At 44.1% G+C, this 19,681-nt stretch overlaps 1 protein-coding gene across 5 annotated transcripts in view; it reads right to left on the reverse strand.

The window, feature by feature from the left end:
- tox2 (TOX high mobility group box family member 2) overlaps window positions 1–19,681 on the reverse strand; it is a 140,750-nt gene that overhangs the window by 61,080 nt on the left and 59,989 nt on the right. For all 5 annotated transcript variants that reach the window (XM_035778582.2, XM_035778581.2, XM_035778580.2 and 2 more), the window contains one exon: window positions 9,285–9,344. In XM_035778582.2, the coding sequence (XP_035634475.1) occupies window positions 9,285–9,344 (60 nt within the window). The remainder of the gene's footprint in view (window positions 1–9,284; window positions 9,345–19,681) is intronic.

The following is a 19,681-nucleotide window of genomic DNA, read 5'->3' on the forward strand; positions in this document are numbered from 1 at the left end:
GATATAATTTGCATTTAACCCTAGGCGGTATGAGTTCGGAATGGCGTACTAATGCATTTGGCAAAGATAGAAGGCTGCCCCGGGAGTGACTAATTTGAAGTGGCACAACAACAGCGGAGTTAGGGGGGCTGAGCTATTGCACAACATGCTGGGGTTACATGGAGTGAGGTTATTCAATAATAAACAACACAAAGAACTCTCTCCGTGTCTCTTTCTCCCTCTCTCTGGTTGTCTCTCTCTACTTCTCTCTCCCTTCTTCTAATGACACTTTGATTTGACTGGAAGAGGATGCTCTGAGAGGTTGGGGCTATCCCATCACTAACAGGTCATTATTGCTGTACACTGGAGTGGAACAAAACGTTGTTCAAACGTTCCCAGACGAAACGCATAGAAGACTGGGCAGAGAGGAGACACTGTGCAGACAATGGAATGGGATTAATGAAGATGGACAAATAAAGAACAAATAAAGTTGGATGAATTTGAATTGGAGAATGATGGGGCAGATGTTAGCCTAGCTAGCAGAAATAGATTCTAGATTTAATAAGCGTTCGCTATTGTATTCTTAGCTCAGACTTGATGCAGTGGACAGAGAGTTCAGTTAATTCGCTCACCCCTCCGATAATGATTGTGTGCAGATGCTTCGCAGTGTGAACTGTGTAAGCTCAAACACGATCTTCGCTAATGCAATCATAAAAATGCTACGAAAACAAATGATCAGATACAGAAACAAAGCTCAGGTTTGGAAGAGTCAATTAGAGAGAGATTGTGACACACGTTCTGATACTGACGTGGGTGACAGGCGTGGGGGAAGGGGTCAAAGAAAGGCAGGGAGGGAGGGAGGGGGAGGGAGGGAGGGAGGGAGGGAGGGAGGGGGGGGGGGGGAGGGAGGGAGGGGATATGATTTCAACATTTCAAATGAGGACCTTAATCAAACTTATTGCCTGACAGGAGGCATTCAGCATTATAAAGTCAAATTTGGCACACATATTATTTCTGCAGTATCCCCCTTGTCGCTTCTTATAGAGAGCAGCCATCTCCCTCCAGAGGAGGAATCTTTTTTACTTTATTCATTGGTTGCCCTGTCTCTTCTGATAGGCTTAACAGGGCTACTGCTGCTGTATAGTCGATGGAAGTGTCCCAAATGCCACCCTATCCCTGATACAGTGCATTACATTTGACCAGAGCCCTTTGGGCCATGGACAAAAGTAGTGCACTATGTAGTGAATAGGATGCTAATTGGGACGCAAGCGACGAGTTCCGTACACCGTGCATCACGATAAACAAATCCAATGACATCAGCTCTTTTATATGGATTTCTATTTTATAATTTCACTATTTTTTCAACACTATTTTCACATTGAAGGTCAACGCTGCTGCGGTGCGAAAACAATGACGCCACTGTTTCTGATTCTGACTGACAAAGCCTAATTGTGCTGTTGTCGTGTTTTTTTATGTCTGGCGAATAAAAAACACACAGAAAAGACAGTTGGTGGATCTTTAGTCATTTATAGACAATTGTGGAAACTGACAATGAGGACGCTGACAGGACAGTCGTGTGGACACACAAATGTGTATTACACTGGTGATTGTGTGTGTGTGTGTGTGTGTGTGTGTGTGTGTGTGTGTGTGTGTGTGTGTGTGTGTGTGTGTGTGTGTGTGTGTGTGTGTGTGTGTGTGTGTGTGTGTGTGTGTGTGTGTGTGTGTGTGTGTGTGTGTGTGTGTGTGCATGAGTGCGTGTACAGTACTTGCACATATGCATGCAGGTCACAACAATAGCGAGCATTTCCACCATGGTATCACTGGGTTCTTAAGTGTCTCCCAGTCTTACAGGCCTGGAGTCAATAGTCAATGTGGCTGTGCATTGGTGATGGGCACATCTGCTGAAAACGGGTGCAAACGTCTGGGGTTTCGATCCATGGTGCCATTGTTTTTTCCAAGATGCAGAGGGAGGGGACAGCTCTCCACCGTGAATGAGCCACTTATTCCTCAGCCATGATTGTACACACACTCTATGGCCGCGTCTCAATTGGCACCCTATTCCCTAAATAGTGCACTACTATTGACCAAGGCCCATAGGGAATAGGGTGCCATTTGGGATGAAGACTCCACGGCCACAACAGACCCCTTCATAACTCCGTTCAAGGTTTGGATGTATTTACCTGCTTTGAGCTAACATGACACTAGCTGTGAATCTAATGTGATGCTGTCAGGGTAAAAGTCTCACTAAAGTGAAACTAGTAGTTATTAATCAAAACTATGAACATAATTAAGAACATTCTACGACCCCAAACAGTAAATAGAAATCTATCATCGCATAGGGTGGAAAATATTATCTGATGCAATCCTGAATGACTGGCTCCTTATCAACAACTGGGTTGCATCCAAAATGGCACCCTATTCCCTCCCTATTCCCTATGGGTCCTGGTCAAAAGTAGTGCACTTGGGAACAGGGTGCCATTTGGGACTAAGTCTGGTTTTCTGAAAGTCCTACAAAAACACATTAAGGCTGCCATTAGATTAATTTGATCACCTAACGGCAACGTGGAAAATTGACATCTCGGCACGGCAAAGGGCCCTTACACAAATATACAGCTGTGCATTTATTTGCAGTCCTGTGTCAGTAAACTATTTCAAACAGAAGGCTTTTAATGGGTGAAAAAGGGAGACATTTTCCAAATCACTCAACAAAAAAAGGCCACGATGAGGGAGAGCGAGAAAGAGAGAGAGGGGGAGCTTTTTGTTGCAGCAACAAATATGCCTGCACATCTTTTTAGCTTTGTCTCCCACCCCTGCTTCGTCAGCGAACGGCCACAGAAATATTTTGGCAGCCTGCTCTTTGTTTTCATTTTCACAAAAGATGGAGGGAGCGAGAGAGAGAGGTGGAGGGGTAGTGGTGGTGGTGGAGGGGGTGGTTGAGCGCAGTAGGGGAGAGGAGAGGAGGGGAGAGGAGGGTAGGAGATGGGAGTGGAGAGAGAGAGGTAGAGGGGGTAGAGGAGGAGAAGAGGATGGGGGAGGGCAGGGTTTTCAGTCTGCCACTCTCAGTCCCAGACCCAATCTAAACAGCGAGAGGAAGCTGTAAATCAAACTAATGCGACGGCCTGGTAATTCCTAGCAGCAGGGCCGGGGCGGTGGGCACAGACGAGGATCCCCAAATGGCGGGAGTTTACAAAACTGTGGCGGCACCGGCTTTAATCAGCGACAACGATCCAATGATACCGTCTCCCCCAATCAGAGCATTTCCTGTCAGTCACACAAGACCGATTTTGACCAATCAGGCGCGCAGACAGGAGATTGGGTTGCGGCCAACTAGCGAATTACAGATCTCATTTAGAAAAATGAGGAAAATGAACTTGAGCTCCTATAATTCTAGGGTTGTATCCCAAATGGCAGCCTATTCCCTATATAGTGCACTAATTTTGACCAGAGACTTATGTGCTGTGGTCAAATGTAGTGCACTATAATGTGAATACGGTGCCAGGAATGTGACATCATAATCAGAGTGAGCACAAAGTCTACAATGTGTCATTAGATACATGTGCAGAGATAAATAAAAATGAGTGGATAGCTGTTGAAGGCTGTAAGGCATGGGTGTGTCTCCAATACCTAAGCGGATGGTTTTCAATTACAATCACTGTGAATTTATTTTTCCTTTATGAAAAACACGATTCTGAAACCTATACTATGCCAAAGCCGAACAAGCCCCCCAAAAAAGTGAAACTATTTTCAACTTGTAAAAAAGGAAAACAGGCAGCCCCAACTTGAAATTAGACATTGCCAGAGGCTGCCTTTCGTCAACAGAAATCAACGGGAGGGGGGGGGGTACTGTAATTGTAATTTACTACAGTGAGTCAGAGAAAATGCACTTCACTTCATCATCAGGCCTTTCAAACGGGCCATCCAAATCATAATCCATAAGGCTTTTTTATTTGATGCTGCTAATGCCCAGACACAGCACCGCATACAGGCAGGCGAAGCCAAGCCGAGGAACGCGGTAGTGCCGTCGTGTTAGAGCGGAATGACTGGCGACGGTACACTCGCTCTGCATGTAGAACCAGCGGACCACTTGGCAGCCGTGGCGCTACAACAGGGCCAATCAATAAAACCTTGTTACACTAATTGCGAGATTATAATCTCCGCTAGCTACTTCGGCTGCATGTCCAAACAGTCCCTCCATTAAGGTAATTATTCCTGCTACTCTCTCCCTCTCTCTCCCACCAATTTCCCCAAATGTCTATTATGCTAAACAAATATTTAAATCATGGTGGAAATGCATAAAAAGGGAATTTACTGTAGTTAAGGTCATATGGAGGATGACAGTGTCCTTAAAGAAAGAAATAAACGCCCACTCAAGGGGTTAGACAGTTGTACTAAGCCCATGAGGCATTTGTAAGTGATGTTTTCAAGAATCAGCGGCTATATAATATATATCAAGAATTCAATTGACTATCATAAATGGCTGGAAATAGAACAGTGGACCTTTAACACAGAATTAATACATACAAAATACCTTCATATTCTTCTACCTCAGTTCAGTTCAGCGCAAGAGTTTTCAACTCGAGTCTACTGACGGAGAGAGGGACAGAGGGAGAGAGAGAGAGAGAGAGAGAGAGAGAGAGAGAGAGAGAGAGAGAGAGAGAGAGAGAGAGAGGGAGAGAGAGAGAGAGAGAGAGAGAGACAGAGGGAGAGAGAGAGAGAGAGCGAGAGAGAGAGAGAGAGGGACAGAGGGAGAGAGAGAGAGAGAGGGACAGAGGGAGAGAGAGAGAGAGAGGGACAGAGGGACAGAGGGAGAGAGAGAGAGAGAGAGAGAGAGAGAGAGAGAGAGAGAGAGAGAGAGAGAGAGAGAGAGCACTCCCTGGGCCTTCCAGGAGCAAGCTACAATAGAAAAGTCAAGCTCACAGGCATTTAGTCCAGTCTAGAGGAATAGCTGGGGAGGGTTTTCATGTCAGGGCTAAGTCCCAAATGACACCCTATTCCCTATGTAGCGCACTACGTTTTAACCAGAACTCTATGGGTCAAAAGTTGTGCACTATATAGGGAATGGCGTGCCATTTGGGATGCAGCTCATGTTCCCTGCTTGGTGCCGTATCGATCCGGTGCTAGGAGAGAGCGGAGTAAAGGGACACTCTCTGCTGGTTACTCTATTGTACACTGTTGCCACGACGATCGCGAGTGACCCTGGGCAGACAAAGGGCTAGTTGAGGCCGGGCCAGAGGCCTGACCTTGTCTTTTAATCAGCCCTGTTTCGACTGTCGCCAGAGAGAGAGCGAGAAAAGAGAGAAGAGAGAGAGAGGGGAAAGAAAGAGGCAGGTGGCGAGAGAGAGGAGAAGAGGGAGGGAAAACATCTAGGGAGAGATAGACGGAGACAGAGAGAGCTAACTGGGGAGAGATAGACGGAGACAGAGAGAGCTAACTGGGGAGAGATAGACGGAGACAGAGAGAGCTAACTAGGGAGAGATAGACGGAGACAGAGAGAGCTAACTAGGGAGAGATAGACGGAGACAGAGAGAGCTAACTAGGGAGAGATAGACGGAGACAGAGAGAGCTAACTAGGGAGAGATAGACGGAGACAGAGAGAGCTAACTAGGGAGAGATAGACGGAGACAGAGAGAGCTAACTGGGGAGAGATAGACGGAGACAGAGAGAGCTAACTGGGGAGAGATAGACGGAGACAGAGAGAGCTAACTGGGGAGAGATAGACGGAGACAGAGAGAGCTAACTAGGGAGAGATAGACGGAGACAGAGAGAGCTAACTAGGGAGAGATAGACGGAGACAGAGAGAGTTAACTGGGGAGAGATAGACGGAGACAGAGAGAGCTAACTAGGGAGAGATAGACGGAGACAGAGAGAGCTAACTAGGGAGAGATAGACGGAGACAGAGAGAGCTAACTAGGGAGAGATAGACGGAGACAGAGAGAGCTAACTAGGGAGAGATAGGTAAAAGGTGATACAGGGGAAGGATATAGAGAGAAAGTCGAAGAGTGGGAAAGAGATAACTAGGGAGAGATGGAGGCAGAGCGCAAGGAGAGAGAAAGCTAACTGGGGAAAGATAAAATGAGATAGGGAGGGAGGGAGAGCAAGAGAAAAAGAGAAGACAGAAATAAATAAGGGCCAATAGCAAGAGAAGTTGGAGTGAAATAGAGAAATAGAGAGAGAGAGAGCTATAGAGAAGTCAAATGTCTACTGTTTACTGATGTTCCTCGTCCTTCGATCCCCAACCAAGGAAGGCATACAACAGTTTCTAGCACCTAGATCTTCCGCATAGATTCTGTCGGACCTGGGCCCTGACAGTAAATCTCAATAAGACAAAAATAATGGTGTTCCAAAAACTAATCCAGTTGCCAGGACCACAAATACAAATTCTATCTCGACACCATTGTCCTAGAGCACACAAAAAACTATACGTACCTCGGCCTAAACATCAGCGCCACAGGTAACTTCCACAAAGCTGTGAACGACCTGAGAGACAAGGCAAGAAGGGCCTTCTGCGCCATCAAAAGGACCATAAAATTCGACATACCAATTAGGATCTGGCTAAAGATACATTAATCAGTTATAGAACCCATTTCCCTTTATGGTTGTAAGGGCTGGGGTCCGCTCACCAACCAAGAATTCACAAAATGGGAAAAACACAAAATTGAGATTCTGCATTCAGAATTCTGCAAAAATATCCTCTGTGTACAACATAAAACACCAAACAATGCATGCAGACTAGAATTAGGCCGATACCGCTAATGGTTCAAAATCCAGAAAAGAGCTGTTGAATTTTTCAACCACTTAAAAAGAAGCGATTCCCAAACCTTCCATAACAAAGCTATCACCTACAGAGAGATTAACCTGGAGAAGAGTCCCCTAAGCAAGCTGGTCCTGGGGCGCTGTTCACAAACAGTGCCCCAGGACTGTAACAAAATGAAACCCAACCAAATCATGAGAAAACAAAAAGATAATTACTTTCAAAAAGAGAATTACTTTAACAAAAAAGAGCAATGGTAGAATGCTATTTGTCCTTAAACAGAGAGTACACCGTGGCAGAATACCTGACCACTGTGACTGAACCAAAAGGAAAGCTTTTACTATGTACAGACTCAGTGAGGATAGCCTTGCTATTGAGAGAGGCTGCCGTAGGCAGACCTGGTTCTCAAGAGAAGACGGGCTATGTGCACACTGCCCACAAAATGAGGTGGAAACCGAGCTGCACCTCCTAACCTCCTACCAAATGTATGACCATTTTAGAGACACATATTTCCCTCAGATTACACAGACCCACAAAGAATTTGAAAAGAAATCCAATTTTGATAAACTCCCATACCACAGTGTGTCATCAGAGCAGCAAGATGTGTGACCTGTTGCCACAAGAAAAGGGCAACCAGTGAAGAACAAACACCATTGTAAATACAACCCATATTTATGTTTATTTACTTTCCCTTGAACTATTTGCACATCATTACAACACTGTATATAGGCATACGATGACATTTAAAATGTCTCTATTCCTTTGCAACTTTTGCGAGTGTAATGTTTATTGTTCATTTTTTGATTGTTTATTTCACTTTAGTTTATTATCTATTTCACTTGCTTTGGCAATGTAAACATATGTTCTCCATGTCAATAAAGTCCGTTGAACTGAGAGAGAGAGAGAGAGAGAGAGATCTAACTGGGAGAGCGATAGCTATATAGTGAGAGTGAAAGAGCTATGCTCTCAGCTAACTGGGGTCAGGTCTATGCGCATGGGAACAGTGGACATGACAGAAGATCTGACCCCATTTCTTTATGACTCATCACAGTGATCGAACTGAAACCACCACCATAGATAGTGGAGATTACCGTGCCCGATTAGACGAAGGTACACGGGCATTACAGCGAGATGATCTAGGCCGTTTCAGGCAGTTTGGAGGCGTCGGTTCTCCCCCCACCAGACCCACTGACCCAAATGCATTTTAATATAGTAAAAAGAATAAAGGGTAAAGGAACATACCAGTAAAAGGAAATGCAACAGACAGATGTTAGAGAAGTTGAAGCCAGGAGAGGATTGTGAATTTCTAATGGTTACCAAAGTACAGTGTGAAGAGAGGCAGAAACTGCCTCTCCAATAGAAATCCCCGGTCACGCTTGTAGGTGACGTGATGGCGGCGTTGGCTAGCTAACCACATGTGCAGAAACACATCATCGGGTCTAACTGTCGCCTCGCGACTAACTGCGTATGTGCAGGTCGTCAAATCAAAGGCACTCCGTTGATATAAAGTTGTTTTGGATGAAAATGAAAACGTGTCAGTTTGTCACATTCACGAGGTTGGAGTAATAACATGTGATCCCCCCCCCCCCCTTTGTTGTCAACTTTCTCGAAATCTAAAGGCACAACCTAGATTTGAGCCAATGTCTTAAGTAGTTTAACTTCTCTCATTGACATCTCAGACCCCAAACCCCGGCCCGGTCTGCTTGGTCTGTTTTACAAGCGTCCCCAGACGTTTCGCAATGTTGTGCCTCTGAGTTTAGAAACTCTGCGTGGATATGTTCTACATGTTGTGTTTCTAGGGTATGACCATCTCTATAAGTTAGAACAACAGTGCAGCGTGATCTGATAGAGATATTCTTGGCCCACTCAAGTGATTGCAATTGACAAGGACAAGTGCCTCTCCCTGCTTTGTATGGCAGTGAGGCTTACAACGAAAATTCAACAAATCTCCCAGCTCAAACGCAACACCCATGTGTTTTAGCCCAGCTGCGGTCCAATGCACTACAGTACAGAGCATACGCTGATGCATTCAGTCCTGTGTTCTCATGAATCTCATTGGATTCATTTATGTAGGACCCCCTTTCACAAATCCAGTCCTCAAGGTCCCCAGCACTACTGGTTTGGTTTTCTTCTAATCGGGAACTGATTCAGACGTTGAACACTTTCGGGCCAATTCAGAGTTGAGGTTAAGCGCGTGCAACTCAAGACTTTGGCGTGAATCAATGCATTTACGTTAATGGGAGACAATGTGAGAATATGAGTTAAGCGTGATGATCTCAAGTCTAATTATTACCCAATGTGAGTGGAATCTCTGTCCATTTAATGACAATGGATTAATGAACTACCAGGTATGGATCAGAAAAAACCAGCAAATGCCCTGTACTTTGAGGCTGTGATTTGAATAACCCGGAACGTAGAATAGAGTAAGCTTTAGTTTCAGTCCACCCTGAGACCTTATCAAATCCGAGGCATGTCTGGTCATTTTCTAGTCCAAGACATATAAAAAAAAGAGGAAGCAGGTGTTTCATCAACAAAAAGAAAAATGCCAACTCACCTGATTTGGGGAGAGAAACTCCTGGTTATTTTCATTCATGTACATGTTGTCACCATCAAACTGTAAGGGAAAAACAGAGAAACAGAGTGGGATAGAAATCAGTCAGTTCATAGAAAGAAAATCAGTCAGTCAGCGCATAGAAAATCAGTCAGGGCACAGAAACCATTTTGAACGAGTCAAATTACTCCATAGTAGTCACCTTTAAACCACACTGGCTCAGTGGCTCTCGTGGATGTCAGTAATTACAGTTCATTAGAGCCCCATATAATTAGACCAGTCAGACTAGTGAAACTCACACTGCTCCGCTTGCCTGCAGCAACCCCAGTGTGTGTGTGTGTATGTGTGCGTGTGTGTGTGTGTGTGTGAGCGGGCGCGTGCTTGCGTCTGTGTGTGTATGTGTGTGATAAAGTGTATGTGTGTGTGCGAGCCTCAGTCCGTGTGTGTGTCAGACTCGGCTGTGACTTGGGCTGCCTTGTGTGTCACGCGAGGTGTTGATGAGGACGCCGGAGAGCTAATCACACCAGCACAAACACAACACAACACAACACAAAACGGCAGTCAGGGCCCTACGGAGGCCAAGAGGGCACAACGGCCCTTTAGCACTTTCACACTCCGACAGAGAGAGAAAAAAAAGACCGCCAGAGAGAAGCCTCCATCGGGCCAGGGCCGGGTGGGCGAACAACAGCTTGCCCCTGAGCAAAGGGGGATGGCGGTTGATTAGTGTGGTGGGTGGGGGAGGGCGTGAGAGGGGCAAGGGGGGTTAGTGGAGGCCAATGGTGGCCGTTCTCGCTGTAGCGGTGATTAACGCTCGGGTCACAGCCAGAGGTCGCGGCTTGGAATGCTTCACACTTCACAGAGGCCTCTCTGTTCTGTCTGCCACTAGTTGGCACTCGGCTTTTATGAGAAAGCAAAACACACGAGGGGAAGTCAGCCAAAAGGGCCTGTAGAGCTGCCACGGCTGTACAGTAAGGTCATTACATTCTGGTGGAGCAGTGCTGTGGCGTAGATCTACACTGTTTTCAAACTGCGAAGAGATATAGGCTAAACAATGGAAGATACTGTATAATGTAGAGACTGAAAAAACCACAGGCCAGTCCATAAGGATATTAGCCAAAGTTAAGCCTTTGAACCTGTAGAACTGATTCCAAAGTGGAGAGATGTAACAAACCATTCTTTAGTAATATAAACCGATATACTGACAGTAGGGGTGGGAAATATGTGCAATGGGCTTTACAGTACATGTATTTCAATGTCGTTCCATTTGACGTGCTGTCAGACCCACCATTGCTACCGTACGAGGCTAGATGACGGCAATAACGAACTCCCTACTTCTCATCACTCTCATATTCATCCTTTAGATAGACTCGATGCTTTCAGCATAATGAGTTCTCCTTGAGGGAACCATTAGTCTGTGGGCCACAATCATTGGATGATGGTTACACACTGCAAGTCAAATTAAATCAATTTCTTCAATTACATCGGTAAGAAGGGAGAAAAGGCCATGAGTTCTCAATCAGGAAATGAATGGAGAGCAAGGGTAGCAATGAGTAGTTATTGGTGTTTTCACACATGACATGGGTCCTCTCAGAGCAACTGGAGATTGTTTGTGATATTTATATACAGTGCATTCGGAAAGTATTCAGACCCCATCCCCTTTTTCCACATTTTGTTACGTTACAGCATTATTCTAAAATTGATTCAATCCTTTTTCCCCCCTCATCAATCTACACACAATACCCCATAATGACAAAGCACTTCTTTTTTTATGTTTGCTAATTTACAAACAAAAAAAACCTGAACCTTATTTACATTAGTATACAGACCCTTTGCTATGAGACTCGAAATTGAGCTCAGTTGTATCCTGTTTCTATTGACCATCATTGAGATGTTTCTACAACTTGATTGGAGCCCACCTGTGGTAAATTCAATTTATTGGACATGATTTGGAAAGGCACACACCTGTCTATATAAGGTCCTAATGTTGACAGTGCATTTCAGAGCAAAAAACTAAACCATGAGGCCGAAGGAATTGTCAGTAGAGCTCAAAGACAGTATTGTCTCGAGGCACAGATCTGGGGAAAGGTTTGTCTGCAGAATTGAAGGTCCCCAAGAACACAGTGGCCTCCATCATTCTTAAATGTAAGACGTTTGGAACCACCAACACTCTCCCTAGAGCTGGCTAGCCGGCCAAACTGAGCAATCAGGGGAGAAGGGCCTTGGTCAGGGAGGTGACCAAGAACCCAATGGGCACTCTGACAGAGCTCCTCTGTAGAGATGAGAGAACCTGGGAGATGGGAGAACCTTCCAGAAGGACAACCATCTCTCAGCGCTCCACCAATCAAGCCTTTATGGTAGAGTGGGCAGACGGAAGCCACACCTCAGTAAAAGGCACATGACAGCTCGCTTGGAGTTTGCAAAAGGCACCTAAAGACTCTCAGACCATGAGAAACAAAATTCTCTGGTCTGATGAAACCAGTCAGAATCGAGGGAAAGATGAATGGAGCAAAGTACAGAGAGACCCTTGATGAAAATCTGCTCCAGAGTGCTCAGGACCTCAGAATGGGGTGAAGGGTGGGGTGAAGGTCCAACAGGACAATGACCCGAAGCACACAGCCAAAACAACGCAGGAGTGGCTTCGGGACAAGTCTCTGAGTGTCCTTGAGTGGCCCAGCAAGAGCATGGACTCTGGCGAGACCTGAAAATAGCTGTGCAGCGACACTCCCCATCCAACCTGACAGAGCCTGAGAGGATCTGCAGAGAAGAATGGGAGAAACTCTCCAAATACAGGTGTGTCATGCTTGTAGCGTCATACGCAAGAAGACTCGAGGCTGTAATCACTGGAAAATGTGATATCAGTTTTTTATTTGTTATAAAAATTAAAAATAAGTTGAATTTTTAACGTAACAAAATGTAACGTCACAAAATGTGTAAAAATTATGTAATCACAAGTCTAACAATGCATTATAGCCGCATCACAATGAATTATACCTGGATGTTTTTTAGTTACTTTTTATCTATATACACAGGAAGTTTACATACACCTAAGCCAAATACAGTAAACTCAGTTTTTCACAATTCCTGACATTTAATCCAAGTAAAAATTCCCTGTCTAAGGTCAGTTAGGATCACCACTTTATTTGAAGTATGTGAAATGTCAGATTAATAGTAGAGAGAATGATTTATTTCAGCTTTTATTTCTTTCATCACAGTGGGTCAGAAGTGTACATACACTCAATTAGTATTTGGTAGCATTGCCTTTACATTGTTTAACTTGGGTTAAATGTTTTGGGTAGCCTTCCACAAGCTTCCCACAATAAGTTGGGTAAATTTGGGCCCATTCCTCCTGACAGAGCTGGTGTAACTGAGTCAGGTTTGTAGGTCTCCTTGCTCGCCACGCTTTTCAGTTCTGCCCACACATTTTCTATAGGATTGAGGTCAGGGCTTTGTGATCGCCACTCACATACCTTGACTTTGTTGTCCTTAAGCCATTTTGCCACAACTTTAGAAGTATGCTTGGGGTCATTGTCCATTTGGAAGAACCATTTGCGACCAAGTTTTAACTTCCTGACTGATGTCTTGAGATGTTGCTTCAATATATCCACATTATTTTCCTGCTTCATGATGCCATCTATTTTGTGAAGTGCACCAGTCCTTCCTGCAGCAAAGCACCCCCACAACATGAAGCTGCCACCCCCGTTCTTCACGGTTGGGATGGTGTTCTTCGGCTTGCAAGCCTCCCCATTTTTCCTCCAAACATAACGGTCGTCATTATGGCCAAACAGTTCTATTTGTGTTTCGTCAGACCAGAGGACATTTCTCCAAAAAGTGCGATCCTTGTCTCCATGTGCATTTGCAAACCGGAGTCTGGCTTTTTTATGGCGATTTTGGAGCAGTGGCTTCTTCCTTGCTTAGCGGCCTTTCAGGTTATGTCGATATAGGACTCATTTTACTGTTGATATCGATACTTTGTACTTGTTTCCTTCAGCATCTTCACACGGTCTGTTGTTGTTCTGGGATTGATTTGCACTTTCCGCACCAAAGTACGTTCATCTCTAAGAGACAGACCGCGTCTCCTTCCTGAGCAGTTTGACGGCTGTGTGGTCCCATGGTGTTTATACTTGCATACTACTGTTTGTACAGATGAACGTGGTACCTTCAGACATTTGGAAATTGCTCCCAAGGATGAAACAGAATTTTTGGCTGATTTCTTTTGATTTTCCCATGATGTCAAGCAAAGAGGCACTGAGTTTGTACATAGGCCTTGAAATACATCCACAGGTACACCTCCAATTGACTCAAATGATGTCAATTCTTCTCAAGCCATGACATCATTTTCTGTAATTTTCCAAGCTGTTTAAAGGCACAGTCAACTTACTTTATGTAAACCACTGAAATTGTGATACAGTGAATTATAAGTGAAATAATCTGTCTGTAAACAGTTGTTGGAAGAATTACTTGTGTTATGCACAAAGTAGATGTCCTAACCGACTTGCCAAAACTATAGTTTGTTAACAAGAATTTTGTGGAGTGGTTGAAAAACTAGTTTGAATGACTCCAACCTAAGTGTATGTAAACTTCCGACTGCAACTGTATCAGTCCTATGACTTGAATGTGATTTGTGCCACAAATGCTAAAATGTTAGAATGTGGAAACAGTGCTAAGGAAATTAAACCAAAGCATGGTTTGCTGTCATACCTTGTCCATAGACTGGAAACCAATATTTCATCTTGTAATTTGGTTAACTATAATTTAAGTAAAGTGTTATAAGTGTAAAGTAACGCAATATGATGAAGGTTATTGTATTTCATTTTAAAGCTATAGTTTCTAGGGGGGGAGAGACAGAGATTGAGTGAGTGAGTGAGAAACAACAGAAAGCTTGGTTAAAACCCAGAGCAGTGATGGTGAGGAGAGCTTGTTCAAACAACTGATACACATTTGACACCAAGCACTCCAGTTTGCCGAGCTAAAAAGCACATAGAGAGAGTAGCTATAAATAGGCAGCTGTTTGTGTAAACCCAAGCCACTGTCAGTTTGAAGTGCACACTAGCACTGAGGTTATGGAACAACAGTTGAACGCAACCTATCACACAGCTCGCAGCCACAAATGAGCATTCCAATCTATAGTAGTACATCAAAATGGCATACATGGACAGCACGGCAGCCAATACAAAAAGGCTCAACAAGATGGCTGCCAACCATGTGATGTAGACAATACTACACATTCATACAGGGCATACATGTAGCTGCGGCAGCCACGTATGTTTTCATTTTAGACAGACTCTCTTTCGTGAGGCTCAAATGTGACTCCATGGTTTTCCACAGGGCACGTGACTAATCGCCTGTCAGTCAAAGTGCAAATAGGAACAGGCACCAGTCAAAATACCTGTGTCAGGACGCTGGTCATTAGAGCATTCAGAGGCTGGCAGATAGCACTGAAGGTCTGAGGGGATGGTCTGTTTTCAATGAAGCAGATATGGATCAGTTGACTGTGTGTGTTCCCTCTGCAGTATGTTTTCTCTGCTTTGCTGTGTGTGTGTGTGTTCTATGTTTGCCATCCTGTATATGCTGTTTGCTCTTATATATATATGTGTGTGTGTGTGTGTGTGTGTGTGTGTGTGTGTGTGTGTGTGTGTGTGTGTGTGTGTGTGTGTGTGTGTGTGTGTGTGTGTGTGTGTGTGTGTGTGTGTGTGTGTGTGTGTGTGTGTGTGTGTACTGTATATGTATATTCACGCATCTGTGTGAACCGTGTGTCCTATTCAACACCACATGCAAAGACAACGTCCAATAAAGATAACAAATACAACTGTCATATTTGCTTTGCCATAAAAGACCTGAACTGCCACACCCCTTCCATCCCAGACCTGGGTTCAAATAGTATCTGAAATCATTTAGCTGGGCTTGATTAGCTTGCCTGGTGCAATGAAACCAATAGAACACTCATAACTGTGCAGCCCGGCCCAGTTGGCATTCCAGGCAACGCTAAAGAAATCACTGAAAGTATTTGAAAGATTTTAAATAGTCTTTGAACCCAGGTGTGTTCCACCCTACGATCCCATTCATCCTGGCGATAACGCCATACAGATGAAGTATGGTCTTCATTACGCCAAACTAAGACGTGGAGCCGCGCAACTCCGCTGAGGAGGAACATAATTGTTTTTTTTTTATCGACTGAAGGGGTAAGAAATGAATCGGAACAGCAGAAAACCCTCAGATGATAAACATTCAAACGTGGCCAAATGGGAGCGAGAGAAAGAGAGACGTCAACACAAATCGTGCGACGAGCATGTAAAGCACCGAGAAACGGGAGAGAAATAGGAGAAATAGCTGCATTAGGCAGGAGATTGTGTTTAACCATCCGGTCCAATGGATCCCGGGTGACGCTCATTCTCTCTCTTATGATGAGCTTAATTGCTACTATCAGTGTTGTGATATAATATTAATCTAGGTTTAATGCTCCTTTTTACTGGCTTGTCAGTCACATGGAGGGTTTTCGAGAGGCCGGTCGTTCCTCAAATTACACCTCGACTGACTCGGCTCATAATGAGAGCGATTTCTTTCTTCTTTTTTTTTTACACAAGAAAGAATAAGAAAATAGGCCCCTTTGTGTTGAAAATTAGAACGTTTTCGAAAACCTGGATGATGAGTTATTGCGGAATGCAGTTTCTGTGGTCCATGTGAATGGGTGCTATTGAGTCAGTTTGGTGGTTTACTGGGTTACACTTGAACCATGGGGTTGAAATGCATCGCTTCCGAGCAAAATCCACGTATATCTCACCTCTGACCCTTGTGTAGGTGTCGAGTTACAGATGGCCGAGCACAATCACGCCATTGTGCTCAATTGGACACAGTGAAAACAAAGCAAGTAACACATCATCAACCTTGAACCCAACCTAAGCTTCGAAAACACGGACTCATAAACCAGGTGGAATGGAAACAGAATTGAAACAGAATTACCATAAACATGTCCATTTGTGTGCAAATAGATTGATCAGACAGTCGAAATGTGTCTCAAAACGATGACACTGAACGTGAGTCTGAAACAAAACCTTCACTCCTACTTCAATCAGGCGCATAGCAACCTGCTTTTTTGAGGTATATCGAGTGTTTCATTAATTTACGCAGAAGGGTTGCTCATGGCTGAACTGTGGTGGACTGATGTCTTGATATAAAGGCCACAAAACCAAGTCCCCGCGTCCTATATGGCACCCTATACCCTATATAGGCCATGGTCAAAAGTAGTGCACTAAATAGGGAATAGGGTGCCATTTGGATTCCATTAAATCTGTTAAACCAGCTTGCATTATATCATGCAAGGCACAATAGGAGAATTTCAAGGGCAGTCCCAAAGGAAGGCAACAAAGGCTCTCTCTCTTCAAGGGAATAGTCAAGAAATAGCCAAACCATATTTTGTGCACTGTTCTGCTCCGCCTACAAGGCAGAGCGCAATTTCAAAAAACTCAAGTGGAAAAACGTTAAGGGGTCATTGCGAGAGAAAGGAGAGAAAAGGGAAAAAGTTACTTAGATACCTGTTCTTTTGCTTGAATGACTTTGACCCCCCAAAAAAGGGGCATCAATCACTTGAAGAGGAAGTCAAGGACAGCAACAAGATCAACATCTGGCATTCACATAATTATCTTCTTGAGCGATCTGTTTGATGTTGGTTGATCATTTAATTTGATTCTAAGGTGATATATCACCTAAAGAAAATACACGGTTCTAATCTACACAAACACCCAACTTTATTAATCTTCACAAACACCCAAATTGTCACGTCCTGACCTTAGTTCCTTTTTTATGTCTCTGTTTTAGTTTGATCAGGGCGTGAGTTGGGGTGGGCATTCTATGTTTTTGCTCTATGTTTTGTATTTCTGGTTTTGGCCTGGTATGGTTCCCAATCAGAGGCAGCTGTCAATCATTGTCTCTGATTGAGAACCATACTTAGGTATCCTGTTTTCCCACTATGGGTTGTGGGTAGTTGTTTTACGTCTTTGTATTAGTTACCAGACGGAACTGTTTTGGTTGTTCTTTTTGCTTACTTTCTATTGTCGTGTTTAGTTCAGTTTAATAAAATGACGAACACTTACCACGCTGCATATTGGTCCGATCCTTCCTACTCCTCCTCTCAGAAGAGGAGGAAAACCGTTACACAAATCTAACATTCAGCCTTGAAGAATAATTATATGAAACAGTATGATGCATGGAAATGCTCAAAATGCTAATTAATTAGATACATAGAAATACCCAAATCACCTACAAAATAAATCCATCATTAGTGCACCATCAAAATGCACTTCAAATGAAAGGTCTCACAACGGAACTGTCCCACACTCTCTACATGTTCACCAGTTTACCAAAGCACCAACACCGTATTGTAATTTCAAAGCCTTATGCCGTACAACACATATATAGCACTCTTGTCTTACCTGACACTCCTACATTTACATGGAAATGTATCCTACAGTACTGCACTCTCTTCCCTCTCTTATCAATAGGCCTCATCATTTTTGCATTCAATGCTGCACCACTGCTGATTATTTCTCATCCAGCAGCCATCGCTGCCTGGCAATCAGGCCGAATGTTCTATTACCAATCTAATTGCACATTCCACCCTGACAAGGACTCATTAAGCCTTAATTACACACATGTTGTTTTCTACAAACATCTCCATTTGGGTTTCTTTTGCTTTGTAATTGTTCAGCAGGGACATCATTTGAGATCTCACAGAGAGAGAGAGAGAGGGAGAGGAGAGGGAGAGGGAGAGGGAGAGGGAGAGGGAGAGAGAGAGAGAGAGAGAGAGAGAGAGAGAGAGAGAGAGAGAGAGAGAGAGAGAGAGAGAGAGAGAGAGAGAGAGAGAGAGAGAGAGAGAGAGCTAGCTGCCTGGAACTAGGTCACGTATCATTATAAACAAGGCACAGTTTCTAAAATAATATACCCATCCAGTGGAAGTAATGCCAAACAAGTGAGCGAATGTGGAGCTCATGTAATATTTACAGAGCACTAATAGATAGATGGCAGGTCTTTTCGGAGCAGTATGCCCCCCACACACACACAATCTCTTTGCTACGGGTTTCTGCTTTTCATTTTCTCTCTCTCCTTTCCTTGCCATTTGAATTTCAGAGAAAGCCGACTACATTAATACATCTGGCAGAGGGGGAGGTGTTGGGCACCTCTCAGCTCTCTCTTTCTCTATCCTTGCTCTTCTCTCTCTCTCTCTCTCTCTCTCTCTCTCTCTCTCTCTCTCTCTCTCTCTCTCTCTCTCTCTCTCTCTCTCTCTCTCTCTCCATCTCTCCCAACCCCGTCTTAGTCTTTCTAGCTCCCGTTCTCCCACTTTCTCTCTTACCCAATTTCCTTTCTCTCCTCTCCCTTTCCCTCTCTTTTTCTATCCATCTCCCCATGTACTCCTTCTCTCTATATCTCTCTCTTTCTCCATCTGTCTTTCCCTCCCCATCTCTCTTCCTCTCTCCTGGCTGCATGGTTTTGGCTGTGATGTTTTTTTCACACGTTTGTTACATTTCAGCGGCGGAAAGTGGGCCTTAATCCAGAGTCTTTGAGGCGTGAGCAATGATATTACTGAGGAGAATCGCGCTTAAAGACTTCTTTAAAAAATTCCAGCTGGTGCTGTAAAGTCATTGAAGCTCTTGTCAGGCACATGGCCCAAAACACCAGCCTCTCTGTAGCCTACTGTGCTGGGATTTCAATGTTTGGCTGGCTCTACTAGGGGAGATTGACTGGGAACACTGGTATGGCTCTTCTGCTAGCTTCCGCTAGCTTCCGATAGTCAGTTTAATGTGTCTTACTGTGGTGTTGGGATCTCTTTAAAGCACTGTGGTGCTTTCTGTGTGATGCAGACCTGGGCTCGAATAGTGTTACAAGTATTCCAAATACTGTAAGCCTTTGCTCTAGCCTGCCTGGAGTGGCGGATGGGTGGGGTTTGCAGTTTTGGGATTATTTAATTGGTCCATTAAGCCACGCAATTGTAATCAAGTACAGATAAAGTATATACAATTATTTTAAATAGTATTTGAACCCAGGTCTGTGACGCTATGCAATTGCTAAACTACTGACGCCAGTTCAGTATTACCACCCAAACAGCCACTACGACCCCAACATCCAAGCCAAACCCCAAGAAAAGTCGGAGGACATGTCTTTAACCCCAAGAGAACCCGTAGGAATGGTCTTAACCAAGGAGAACTGTAGTGTTGACCACAACAGTATACACTGTATACCATTGATCTGAATCCAAACAGCAAATATAGTGACGCCGTGACAAAATCCTTTATAGATCACTATTATTACGGTACAGTGTAATTATTTTCATGATCCTAAACAAGATTGTTTGGTTCTGCCGATTCGAATGGAGAGAGAGAAGAAAGAAAACATCACTGTTCACTTATTTA

Source organism: Oncorhynchus keta, chromosome 10 (genome assembly GCF_023373465.1).
Source record: "Oncorhynchus keta strain PuntledgeMale-10-30-2019 chromosome 10, Oket_V2, whole genome shotgun sequence".
NCBI classification, from domain to species: domain Eukaryota; kingdom Metazoa; phylum Chordata; class Actinopteri; order Salmoniformes; family Salmonidae; genus Oncorhynchus; species Oncorhynchus keta.